The sequence below is a fragment of the Haemaphysalis longicornis genome, unplaced genomic scaffold, assembly GCF_048455015.1.
Source record: "Haemaphysalis longicornis isolate Haplotype H1 unplaced genomic scaffold, Haemaphysalis longicornis Haplotype H1 scaffold_2, whole genome shotgun sequence".
NCBI classification, from domain to species: domain Eukaryota; kingdom Metazoa; phylum Arthropoda; class Arachnida; order Ixodida; family Ixodidae; genus Haemaphysalis; species Haemaphysalis longicornis.
Window position 1 is genome coordinate 248,896,929 of NW_027526295.1, and position 13,083 is coordinate 248,910,011.

Genomic DNA, 13,083 nt, shown 5'->3' on the forward strand with positions numbered 1-13,083 from the left:
AAGCAAGGCAAAAGTAAGATGCAAAGCGTACGCCTTGTGCGTGACGCCAGCTTCAGAAACAGCATCCCAGCCATGCTTGTACTTCGGTCTGGTAAACTTCGGATTATTGGATGTTACTGAATCATAGCTGTAGGCAAGCACACAACAAAGACAAGGGAGAAGAGAGCGGCTTGTGTGTCTGCCCTTCTTTTCGCTTCACTCTTACCGATCATTTAAAAAGACTGGGGCGTAAGTCCACAGAGCATCACAACAAACCTGAGGAGCTGGGCCGCGGACTGACGCTGGAGTGGGTCATCTGAGGTGAGGGCTGCATGAGGCCCTCCTGGGACGCATAGCCAGCGATGGCGCTCATGCCCTGGCTCAGCGAAGGTTGGCCCTGCAGCACGCACAAAGCCCCCGATCAAAATACGCCCACATGGACACCGCCGCAAGACACCATCGTGCATCTCAGAGCCACACAGGTTGTCCAGCTGCTAATTTTGCTTATTTTGCACTGGTTCACGTGTCCTCTCATCCTCCCACGGTCTTTTATTGCGAGCAAGATTGCAATCTCACTCCTCACTAACACGGCGAAAAAATAAAACAGATAGTGGAGAGGAGTCATCCTGCTCCTCATGACCTGCCACTGTTCTGTTATGGATAGTGAGATTAAGCTCTCACTCAAGCTAACGATGACGATTATGCAGATGCCGTAACCCGCCTCCGCACAAATAAAAGCACCAATTTCTGCTCAGAGCTAGGCACACATCAGATTCGCCAATAAAGGGTAAAAGGATCGACTCATCACTCACACATTTGCAAAGTGACTGCTGTTTGACTTTTAAGGGTTACACTAACACCTGAGGATGTGCTTAGCTCCTCCTCCCAGTCGGCTAGCAGATGCCAAGAGCCCACCACTCACTCGAGAGCCGTTCAGCTGAGCGCTGCGCTGCATCATCAGCTCAAACTCCTCGTTGATCTTGCTGTACTTGGCTTCCGACCGCGGTGTCAGCGAGTACTGGTCGGCGTCTGGCTCGGGGCTGTCGCAGCCATTTGTGGAATTCTTGTGCTCCTTCTTGCTCAGTGCCTGCATGCAGCAGAATGCCGGGGCTCTCTCTCTTACCCTGCCCTCGACAAACTTCCCCACGCATGCAAGGAACCCGCAGAGTGTCACATTCCCACGAGGGCAGACATGTGAGAGCAAGGTACTGATGCAGCACAAAAGTTTCTCCCAAAAAGCGCCAGCTAAAAGAGCCTCCATTCACCGTACAGACACAATGCAACGTTGACCATCAGGCCAATCTCTATCACTGTGCTGTCTCGAAGCGCCAAAGGTAGAGCGACAGTCAAAAAACTTACGCATGCTGGTAAGGGACTACGAAGAGAGTAGTGGGCATGCAATATTCATGCGGATGAAGGCTACCAGAGCTTTTGCAATGAGCCATTCCTCCAGTTATGCGCAGGAGCTGATCAAGTAGCACGTTACCTCTTAGAAACTGTCTTTCATGTGCTGTTTTATAAGGATACGTTTAGTCATCCTACATTAACCATCTGGGGTCCAAAGTGGGTGCTACTACATTTACAAATTATTTCCACCTGAACTATTGTAATCCCTGAAACCTCGTAGTTTGCTGCAACACAAAACTACCGCTCAGGTTGGACAAGCTAACTTTGCACAGCCACAATGGTGGAATTCCCACTCAGCATCCTTGGCAAGCATAAAAACGGTAGTCTACTCAGTATATAGCTTTCCATTTTTTGTGGGCTAGCTAGACAGCCACAATTTCAATCCTTCCTTACAAGGGAATTGTTGCCTGTATACATAGTAAGCAGATAAACCAATATGCAAGGTAAGGGCACTGCAGGAACCTCAACATGGCTTCAACAGCTACAGAGATATTGAGTAGCAGTGTAGCATGATGGCAAGGGAAGAACATGCCAATTAAAAAGGATGCGCTATGGTGGCATAATGCAACATAAACTGCTATGCTTGCATTGCATAATGTCACTGTGGCAACAAGTCCGATATCACCCCTGGCTTTTGGTTTAATCTCCCCTAATGACTGCAATGATTCGTTGTCCAGAAGCTTTACAATCCTACCCAGTACCTCAGCAATAGCCAGAGATTTCGCTCTAGGTCACGTCCCACACAGTAGTGTGGAGGCTCCCAGATTTTTGACGTTCCTCAACCTACTTGTGTGGCTCACACCAACAACTGGAGCATAATTGACCCACTAAAACACTCCGTTTGCACAAGGTATAAAAAAAAAACGTAGCTCACTGCTTGGTGCCCTTTATACTCACTAAAAATTCATTGCCATTACAAAAAGAAAGATGTTAAAGCTTTGCTTTTAGACAGTTTACTGCAACTGATATATAGGGATAAATCTAAGTAAAAAGGTAATGATGCTGCAGTTTAACGATCACGACAGCCTACAAGGTAGCGCCAAGTCAGCTTAACCAGAAATGCATAACCGGAGAAATGAGACCATTAAATTGTTTGCCAGGATACCTGCTTATATGCGCCGAGCAAGAGGTCATGCAGGGGTCAGTCAAGAACAGTAAGAGCAATCAGTGGAGTTTGCGACGGTGCCGTTAGACATAGTTAATGACATCATAATTCAGGGGAGGGGGCAGGAAGTCTACTGTACTCAAGCGCATGCAGTTGTGATGTTGAGGTACGCGTGTTTCTTTTTCTTCTCGCCCAATGATCAAAAGATCCTATACACCGTGCCCTGCATTGCGGCCTCAGAAAAGCCCCCTCGTCACCAAAAAAAGACCGAATCCTTTTCCCCGTATGTTGTACGCAAGCTGCACTTTCACAGCCAACTCACCTGACTGCCGCCATCCAGGCGTTGGTGGCGCAGTTTCTGAATGAGACAAGAAACGGGGACACCAATTAAGTACAGTGGCTGAGTGGCTGCCTGTAAAGAAGCGCTCGATCTGCCTCAGTTGAGTGTGCCTGTGTGTGTGTCCCCTACCAACATGGTATCAAGTAGCCTGTGCCTCTAAATTAGTCTACAATGCTACCTCTGCAAGAATCATTGTAGTTCCATGTCCCTAAAAAAATTCAATGCTCACTCTCTAGAAGAAGGACAGAAGAGACAGAGAAAGAAAGACGGAAAAGTTTGTTACCCTCTCACCATACATTAATCTCAACAGAAGTTAACTAACTTGTGCCATTACCCTGAACAAAGCAATTAGACGATTTACAAGAAAATACGGTGTGCCAGACATACCGTTACAAATATTTCATCAACAGTAACAGTGAAGAAATTGTAAAACAAAAAGCTCTTCTGAACGGGTGACCTTTTAAAATAGCATAATCTTGATGATGTTTTCATCATAAATATTCAATAAGAATATAAAAGAGTGAACCGTACCCTATAATAATCCCTTTATCAACTGCGTCACAGTTGCTTGACTGTGGCGCTGTAGTGGCCTAACCGCACGAGATCGACTGTGCAGAGTACTGGCCTGGCCCAATGCAACAGTTTTTGTTCTGTCCAGTGATGTCAATCAATCTCAGTTCTCAAGTGCTGCCCCCTGGGAGCACTATTTACAAGTTGGGAAATTTTCCATACAGAAATGGCACGTGCTAAGTTAGAGGTGCACCAGTGGCGACAGCCTCAAGTGCAGCCCGTACACATGCAGCCTGATGTGTGTGAGGGCAGGCAACTAAAAAAAAAAATCTTGTGTGTGAGAGGGTACAGCAAGCTGCGTTAATGTGTTAGTGACCGGGCTCAGGTTAGATGTGCGAGGAGACTGCGACGGAGAAAGACGACACACGAAACAGGTGATCGAGATGACAGACGACAAAAAAACAAGTGCAGCCACATTCTGGAACACAAAACCTACACTAGAAGCCTGCCAGGCGCTGTGCCCTGTAGTGTAGTTCGCAGTAGAAAGTAACAGTGTACGCTTCAACATCTGCTGGAACAAGAATGTAACCATAACAAGCAATATAGCATCACAACAAAGAGGTAATTAAATGTCCTGTGTATAAAGGAGAGAAGATTACCTTCATTCACTATTATGCAGGAAAAGATGTTCACAAACAACATTAATTGACTAACAACCTGCAATTACACTACTAACTAAAATAATACTATCATTACCTAAGCTTGTCAAAATAACATTGAGTCGCATTATTGTAGCATAACTACACAAGATTGACAATACTTTTTGACAACTACACAAGACAGAGTTCTGTCGAAGATGTTCACATTCAAATTTTTTTAATTATTGTGTTATTAACATTACTTTCTTTTTCAAACAGTATATTTGCTGGGGTAAAGTACCAGGCTTTTTTAGTTGCAATGGTAAAATTTCCACCACTTTCAGTTCCAGCCCTCTTGTTTTTCCTATCTTACAACAAAAAACACCCCGTGTTCAGAGGTGAGATAAAAATGGAGAACAAAAGTGGTAACTTGTAGAAACTTCCACCATTTCCGGTGAACTCCAAGGAACAGGAGGGGGACAACGCAAAGGTTTCTTGCAATTTAAACATCTTGTAACCTTGTGATTTACTGCGTTTTACAACACCAGGGTTAATTTAAATGCACTCGGTACTGATGTGGCGGGGCACTTGCAAGTACCCCAATCAAAATCAAATACTGACATGGAAAAAGACTTCGGACAGTAGCTGCACTGCCCGGCACGAGCGATGTTCTGTGTTCCCAGCCGGCTGGGGGACAAGCCGCAAAGCAGCCGTGCCGAGTGCGGCCTGCTCACCTCGACGATGTCGCTGTTGGTGCGGCTCTCGTGGGGCTCGTTGTACTCGGTGTACTTGAGCAGGACTTTGTCCATGTCGGTGCTGGCATATTGGAACAGCTTGTTGGTGCTGTTGAAGATGATCAGGGCGATCTCGCAGTCACAGAGCACACTCAGCTCATAGGCCTTCTTCATCAGGCCAAACTTGCGCTTCGTAAACGTCACCTGCGCACGGGCAGGACACGAGGCTCTCAAGAGGCTGCCAGTGACCCACCCAACAACAAGACAGCACAGCCACCGAGTGCCGTGTCTTGCTTCTCCAATGGGGATCACTGCCGATCGCACACCTTCCTTTGCCTGCATTTACTGCTACGCTCTGTTTAAAGAATCTCACAAGCATAGGATAATTGCCAGAATGAAACTGTTTAAAGAATTCTCGCTCTGAATAAATACAGAAAAGAAAGTGGGGGTGGGGAAGTCACATATATTAAGGGGCTACTTTTAAGAAAAAAGCAAGGTAGCCTGCATATCAGAAGATTACACTGGCCTGCATACAAATATATAATTTTTAGCTGCAGCAGTTCTTTATTAATGCAGAGATAGCCACCCAAGATAGGTTGTCCAAGGTAGGTGAATTAGCTACCCAGAAAGTCACTGCACAACTATTCTGTGCAGAACTTCTAAAATAAGGCAGAGCACTGTGCAAACACAAAGACAGGCATCACCACCACAGCTCATTCTGTGCAACTTATTCCAAAGCACCAGAAGTGGCAGAAAATAATGCAACAAATGCCGCAGCATTGCGCCTTCACGAGTTTACAAGAACTCAGGTGGAGCCTTTTTAGAGCGCTATGTTTGAGAATAAACAAACAAAAAGAAATGTAGAAACAACATTATGCGGGCTACAGCACTGCATTAGGCAGCGACACTGAAGGTCAACAAGGTGGCTCCCGTTTTAGTGTGCCACCTTGTTACTCCGCCAGATCAGCGCAGGTTGCGTGCCTAATCGGTGAAAAGGATGATAACAGATGTCTAACGGCAGATGTATTTACAGACATTTAACGATGCATTTAAAAGGCCCATGCAGAGAAAATGCAAGTTTGGTTCGTTTGAAAAATTGCCTCGTTAAAGTAACACTGACGCCACTTTTAATGCAAATTTCACTCAAAAGATATATAATTAGGAAAAAAGAGAATGGCCGTGCGACCCACTAGCTCATTTCCCGGACTAGAACCTATGATGTACAGTAATCCCTCGTTATAACGAAATCGCTTTACTCGAAATATCGCTTTATTCGAAATTTCTTCTGGTCCCAACCCCAAGCACATGCATTTTAGGCTGCATTATTCGAAGTGCACGAAGAGCTTGACCCGCTTAGAGCGAAGTGGCGAGCGGAGGCGTCGCCGAGCAGCGGCAACTCAGCGGCGAGTCAGGCTGTCAACATAGCGGGTCAATGCAAGCTGGTGTTTCCCCGGCGATTTCCTCAAGCCTCTTATGCTCCATTCGCCCCATCCGACTTTAGACAAACGATCCAAATGTGTGGTAGGGCCATTGAATTTTGTTCCTACACATTGGTCAACGGCGTGGACGAGATCGTGCGCGAACATCGACACTCGTTCCATAGCATCATCAGTGTCGTCGTCAACAGGGCACCAAAAAAACTCTTGTTTCGCAAACTTAACGGCTGCACAGCTCAGGAAAAAATTTCCCGGTGATCATGCAAAGCCCCTAGTGCAAAACTGCTCGGATTTCATGATTGTGCTGTATACCCACAATGAGCGGTTAATCGTTTTTTTTTACCTCAACAAAGACAACCTCAAACTCGAGCCACTGCGTTTGCGGCGCTTTCCTGCGCAAAACTCTCGTAACGTTCCGGGACGCCCGCACGCCCCCTATAAAAGTGGCCACTGGCTCTGCCACTTTTATGTGTGGCGACTGCAGCATCATGCAATGCTCCGCCAAATTGGAGCAGGGGTTGCTCGCGCCCAGCAAGAACTCGAAAGAGCCAAAGCTACCTGCCTTTTTTGCACCCAAATAAAGCTTTGTTTCACTGAATACATTGTGGTTTGAGTCCCCACAGCTGTGGCGCAATTAAACATCAAATGCTTCGGCTTTTCTTGAGTTGTCGCTTATATCGAAACACTGCTTATAACGTAATTTTTTGTCGTTCCGCTGACTTCGTTATATCGAGGGATTACTGTATTATGGGCAGCTGTTCGATTGGCTGTGGCTGGCAAAACCCAACACAATTCAAACAGGGCTCATAAGCTTGCACAACGAGCTATTTGCGCTTAAATTTAATGCATATTCTTTTTATAGCAGTAGGAATGGCGGGTAAAACAACGAAAGCTGCAAACACACATGTAATCATAGAAGCACCAGTGCATACTGCACACACAATGCCAGTTATATCTGCACAGCCGTCCGGCGCATTGAGCTTACACTGGCCAACTGGCCTAAGCGACATTGCCTCCTGTGACTTTGTCAAGCACACGCAACGTTTCAAGTACTTTCCCTGGATACATCATCGCAGATGTCACTAAACACACAATTCAGCGGGAGAATCAAACTTATAGCTTAAATTGTTTAATTTTTCAATGACTAAAGCATTGTACGGTGGCGGACAAGCGGCGGGGAACTATAAAATAAAATATCTCGAATAAAACAAACATATTTTGTCTGCACGGCCTCTTTAAACACATTTTCAGATCACAGGCACAACAGGGAGGGGAGTAGTGAAGCGAGGAGGTGGAGGAAGGGGGTTTGCACTGCTCACCTGCCGGTTCCTCTCGTCCGTGATCCTGGATATCTGTATTTTTTTCCTCCCCATGGCTTTGGTTTCGGGACACGTTGTGAACAGCAGCTGGGATCCTCAGGGTGAAGTCATGCACCGCCCCCTCTTAGACGGCCACTGCACAGAAGAAATCGGCAATGAGTGGCTGCAACTGGTGTCGGAAAGCAGCAGCTTAAGCAATGCATCAATGCCAACACATCACAAGCATGAGCCTAACGCCCTACGACATTATCAGGCCACTGATGCGATAGCTGAGGATGCTATGGTCCTATGAGGTTAAGTGCCGTGGATTACCTTCTACATTTTTAGAGTGCACCGAAACTCCTGTGTTCATAGACGCTTTTGTATTTCATCTCATTTAGAAGCACAGTCATTGTAAACGAGAGTCGAACATCTGACTTCATGCTTCACCACTGTGTCAGGAGTGCTGCCGTTGACATTCTGAAAGAGAACTGTTGGTCAACAATAATATAAACTATGACTAAACGCCCTCACAGTACCTTACTGGACTGCAATCCCAACTCAAGTGTAAGGGATGCTGCATCTGTGTGTTTCCTTTTTAATATATTTCTCAAAAGTGTTCAGTGTTGCAAAAAACACTGTCCTATAAATAACAAGTCATACAGAGCATTTACATGTGCTTCATATAATTTACTGAATTAAAAAAAAAAAAACGAAAGCTGACGTACACCGAAATAAACGGTATTTGCGAGAGGCACTGCGCCTGGCGATGCACAGCAGGTTTGGTTTCAAATTGCCAGTAGATAGAGCAGTGCGGCCACCAGAGGGCGGCACCGGCACCGCGGCCAATTAGATGCATTCAAACGTCCAACAGCATGCGCACATGGCAATTACGCCTGATTATCCGCAAATACGACGTACTTCCGTGGGTGACATGGTTCACAGACCGACGACTGCATACGTAATACACACCCAGCATCCTTTCGGCATCACTAATGCAAACTGCACAACGGATCAGGCAAAAACACCACAACACTGACACACGAGCCAAGGTCGCGCGTCAACCCATGATGTACGACGACTCATTCACGCGCGAGCCAACCCGTGGTGTCATTGGGGGACTCGACGCGGCGGTGTCCCGTCATACACATTCCCCCACAGGTGTGCCGTCCACTGTAACGGCAGTAACGGGACACTGGGTAGGCGGCAGCGGAGCGTGCGCCCAGTGGCCGTCAAAAGAAGCGGTCGTAAAAGCAGCTTCACTGCGCACGCGGCGGTGGCAAACTTCTGGGTCGCCATCGATTCATCGCCGAGCGCGACGGCCGACCTGGCGCGCTGGTGGACCGCAGCAAAGTCGTGCGCGCCGACACCGCAACCCCGTTCTGGCCCGAATTCGGAGGCACCACAAACCCTTTTCATGGGCCAGCTTCCAGCGGCGCGATGAAACGGAGCGCTCACGCTCGCTCTCTACAATCGGCCGCGCACGTTCCTTTCGTCTTGGCTGCCGCGGCGGGAATCTGCCGACGAGCGGAGTACGATGCGATCCGCCGAGCTACCCGTACACCGATCGCTTGTTGTTGCACCGCGGCGAAAACACGTAGATGTCTGCAAAGGGGAAGGGGCGTAAGAGAGGGCCGCCAGAGCGAAGAGGGAGCCGGCCAAGAAATAAAAGAAAACGAAAGGTGAGATAAGCACGCGCTTGCGTATCTTTATTGCGGCAACACTGGGGTGTTGTCACAACATCGTGTCGCGCCTTCGGACACCGCGCGCGGCTATCAGGAGACAATCCGCCATGTCGTCGAGCGTGCGTAGAAGTCAGACCCTGCCTTATGCGCTGCTCTCAAAAATCCCTATGCCCTCCTGCCCCACTGGCAAGGCTAAAAAAAAGGCGGGGAAGGACCAGCCGACTACGACAGACGCAGTAAATGAGTTCCGCTTTTGGTTCCGCTTTATCTCGGGCTAGACGTTCCGAGTTTTCTCGGCCAGTTCCGCCGCGCCACCAGACTCAAGCTGAGAGAAAGGTTTTTTTTTCTAAGACACTCACGGGTGTAGAGTGCAAGCTGAAGACGTCGTCCCTTCACGACCCAAACTGCGGTCGCCAGGTATCCATTCAGGTTCGCATTGAAACACGAGAAAACAGCTGTACTACTTTCCGATCGCGACGCAGCCTGTTGACCGGCGCCATGTTTCCTGAGGCTAGTGTTGCCAGCAGCGTCGAACGCACGCCCGCTAAACGCGGCGAAATGAACGCGCGGACGGAGCGTGGCGCGCGGAAAATGAAACGATACTTTGCGGTCTCTTTGCGCACCGCGCACCGCGTTTGCATTTGTCTTTTAAACAGCGAGTTGATGCTAAAAAGGACGTCTGAGGAGCGTCAGCGCGCGCAGCTGGCCAGAAGGTAATGCTGAAAGGAACCGCAAAACGCTTTGTTCTTTTTGCACTCAATCCTACGTTTTGAGCGGTGTTTCAGCAAGAACCTTTCATTGCAACAATATACATTGTGCGAAGAAACACTGACCGCCGCACAACAGATGAAGCCAAGTAAAAAAAAAATGCAGAATATATGTGCACGCTTCAAAAATGAAAACGCCGAGACCAAAAATAACGAAGGCTGGAAATGGTTGAGTCGAGGGTTGTGTGGAATAGGGGGTAACGATGGGTTGGTAATTTAGCTTGGCTAATTGCATTGAGCTACTTTTTTTAGCTGGCATTCATTTTCGTTATCTGGCATTAGATGCCGGAAACGCGAGAATACTCTGAACGTGCGAATACCTGGCGGACTAACCACCAGTTCATCGCTCCGATTGCGATTGCCTCCACAAATTTGCAGCTGTTGACCACACCCCAAGAAATACTTCGGCGCGCTTCAAACCGATCAGTTATCTGTTGCTGGCCTTGAGGTTAAAGCATTATAGCTATCTACTGCTGGCAGCAAGGAACACGCTGATTCTGTCCCCCGGTTAATAGGGCCTAATTATCGCTGTTTTTCGCTGTAACTTATTTCACGTCGCGGAAGCCGTTTATTCGATGTATATGTCCAATGTTTCCTTCTTCTCGCAGCGAGAAAGTGAAAGGGCTCATGACAGCCAGAAAAAAAAAAAAAAAAAAAGGAACGCAACTGCTTTGGTTTCTCGGTAAAGAAAGGCCGAATTCATCGCGGCTTCGTGCTTATTTTCACATTCCCAAAGCCGTCTACTCGAAATATAGGCTCCATATTTCGTTCTACTCGTATCGAGAAAGTGAGAGGGCGTTTTGCAGCGAAAGGTGTACAGATCAATCTAATTGAGACTCTGGCACCAGCGTTTGTGTTTCTACGTAAAAGTGAGACGATTCTTTTTCTTTCTTTTTTTTCCCGAGTAGTACTCGGGAAAGGTCCCCTGAGGAACACAGAAGGTCGGTAACACATCCCCAGGCTTGGAGGGACGCCTAGTCGGGCAAAAAACAAGAAATCTCCGGACAGTAGTAAGGACTAGATAGGTGCAGCCACACGAGGCGATATAAGAAAATTCAAGGCCAAGAAATGAACTATCAGAACTCCCAGTAAGGGTGGTGCGGAGTTTATAGGGGAGGTTTTCGACCTGCAGTGCACAAAAATATGATGATGACGACTACGACGACGACTAGGAGGAGGAGAAGAAGCAGCCCAGGTGAACCCACCTCCCCAAAAGTTAGCATCCGAGAAAGAGGATCACCCTACCCATCATCACCACCGTTTCCTATTCATCGGTCTGAGATCGGTAGCTTTCGCGGGTAGCATTCGCGGAATCGCAGCTCGCCGCCGCCCGCGTATCCCTCGTGCCGCTGCGTCCGCATGCAAAGATGGGAGCGGGGAGGAGAGAGGCGGTCGTGACTTGGCAAGCGCACTTGGCAGCGCCCACTGCAGCCGAGGGGGTGAGAAGGCGGCGGCGGCAGCCAATTGGCCGAGCATCGGACTCGGCATGTCGTCGCGGCGACTGCGGGCCTTCGCTCGCCGTCGCGCGATTAGATACAGCATCGCGCGGGAGGAAGCGAACGCGGCAGCAGAGAACGGAACAGCGTCCGATCGAGGAGAGTGCCAGCCCTGACCTTGATGTCCGCGGCAGCAGACAAGCCGGCGCCCGCTCGCAGTATTTCGCCACGCCGCGAGCGGCAGCGTGCATGCCGTGCATGCGACGCAGCAGCCAGAGGAACACAGCCGAGGTAGCAGTGCACGTGGCCCCCACGGGAGGGGCTTGATCAGTGCCCGTTCCTTCCAGACTACGGTACAAGCGGTGACATCGACGATTGAATGGAACGTCCCTCCCTTCCTCCGCCTTTCATCCAAGGCCATCCTGACCGCCACACTGCCTTCCATCGCATGCTTTTAATTGCAATAAACAATGGCCGACGTCGGACACCCATGGCAAAGTTGGGCACAGTATTTTTCACAAGAAGCTTCCCGTGCTCGCGTCTGTTCTTTGCTGGCTTATTGTTTGTTTTCAACCACGCATTACCGGTTCGCCCGTGCAAAGCACAGCTACTGAGTTTATCAACACCGTGTATAGAGCAAAAATTAAACAAATGACGGAAAGAACTGGCACAGACAAGTGCTTGCTTCCGAGTAATGTTTGTTTTGTAAAATGTACCCTCGTGTACCAACGTTGCCTACACGCATGCCTCACATCACCCGACAAAGCGGTGCATGGGCAACACTTGTTTATGGGCCACACATAGACACTTGTTTAACTTGCTATGGCTTCACATGACAAAAATAAACATTAGTTTGAAGAAAGCACTTGTCCACGCCATCCTTCTGCATTTTGTACGCTAAGCCATGCAGTACCAAGCCACCGAATCCATCTGGAAATTGTTAGCTGGATAACGCATTAAGGCCATGTGTGAAAAGGCGCAACGTATTCTGTTCTCTCTGCAGCACCCACACCTCTGATCTTTCCCACGTACCAAAAATTGTCGAAGCGCCGTAAAAACAGGAACAGAGGCTGAACGTCCCTTCCGAATACCGTCGTTCCTCGGTTTCGTGCGTACGTATCTCTCCCGTCGAGTCCCCATGCCCAGGCCCTCTGCAACCACGTGCCGAAATTCAGACAAATGGAGCGCTGGGCGGAAAGCCAGAGAAGCAACGGGATATATGCCACGAATGTCGAATCACAAGCTGAATGGGAAACAATTCGTGCTGAAACCGCCTTCTTTCGTCGCACAAAAGGAATTGTCCTGAGTCTTTGCGTAGCAATGATGGAGCTGTCGCTGTTTTCCAAGGCTGCTGCACGAAGAAGAGAGAGAGATCGCGCCGTGCCTTCTTATGCTCAATCTATTTTTTGGGGAGGTGGGTTTGGGTCAGTCAGACTTGTTTCAGACTTGTTTCATTGTCGGGACAACGTTGCATGTAAATTGAAACTCGCTATAGCCCCCCTTTCACTTTTAGAAGCGTTCTACCGCAAAGTGTGCCCTTAAGGCTCGACCCAACTGGCCAGCCACCTGACTCTACTACGCGCTGAATAGCAGCAGTGTGGGCTGTAGAATTGGGAAACCGCGCCCGAAGCAATACGCGCGACAAGAAGACAAGTTGTAACCGCTTGCCGCTTTCGCAAGACAGCACGCGCACCTTGCACGCAAAGCGGGTTTTAAAAAAAACTCGCGATATAAAAAATCAGCCGAGA

The 13,083-nt window shown here is 48.5% G+C and overlaps 1 protein-coding gene across 10 annotated transcripts in view; it reads right to left on the reverse strand.

The window, feature by feature from the left end:
• Positions 1 to 13,083, reverse strand: part of Mef2 (myocyte enhancer factor 2) — a 278,552-nt gene that overhangs the window by 20,061 nt on the left and 245,408 nt on the right. For 6 of the 10 annotated variants that reach the window (XM_077700114.1, XM_077700112.1, XM_077700120.1 and 3 more), the window contains 5 exons: positions 7,469 to 7,603; positions 4,714 to 4,917; positions 2,814 to 2,849; positions 902 to 1,066; positions 256 to 376 (listed from right to left, as the gene is read on the reverse strand). In XM_077700114.1, coding sequence (XP_077556240.1) covers positions 256 to 376; positions 902 to 1,066; positions 2,814 to 2,849; positions 4,714 to 4,917; positions 7,469 to 7,522 — 580 coding nt within the window. In that variant the 5' untranslated portion in view covers positions 7,523 to 7,603. Of the gene's footprint in view, positions 1 to 255; positions 377 to 901; positions 1,067 to 2,813; positions 2,850 to 4,713; positions 4,918 to 7,468; positions 7,604 to 8,857; positions 9,032 to 9,491; positions 9,661 to 13,083 lie in introns of those variants that run through there. The other 4 variants (XM_077700119.1, XM_077700121.1, XM_077700113.1 and 1 more) reach the window with 3 other exon arrangements.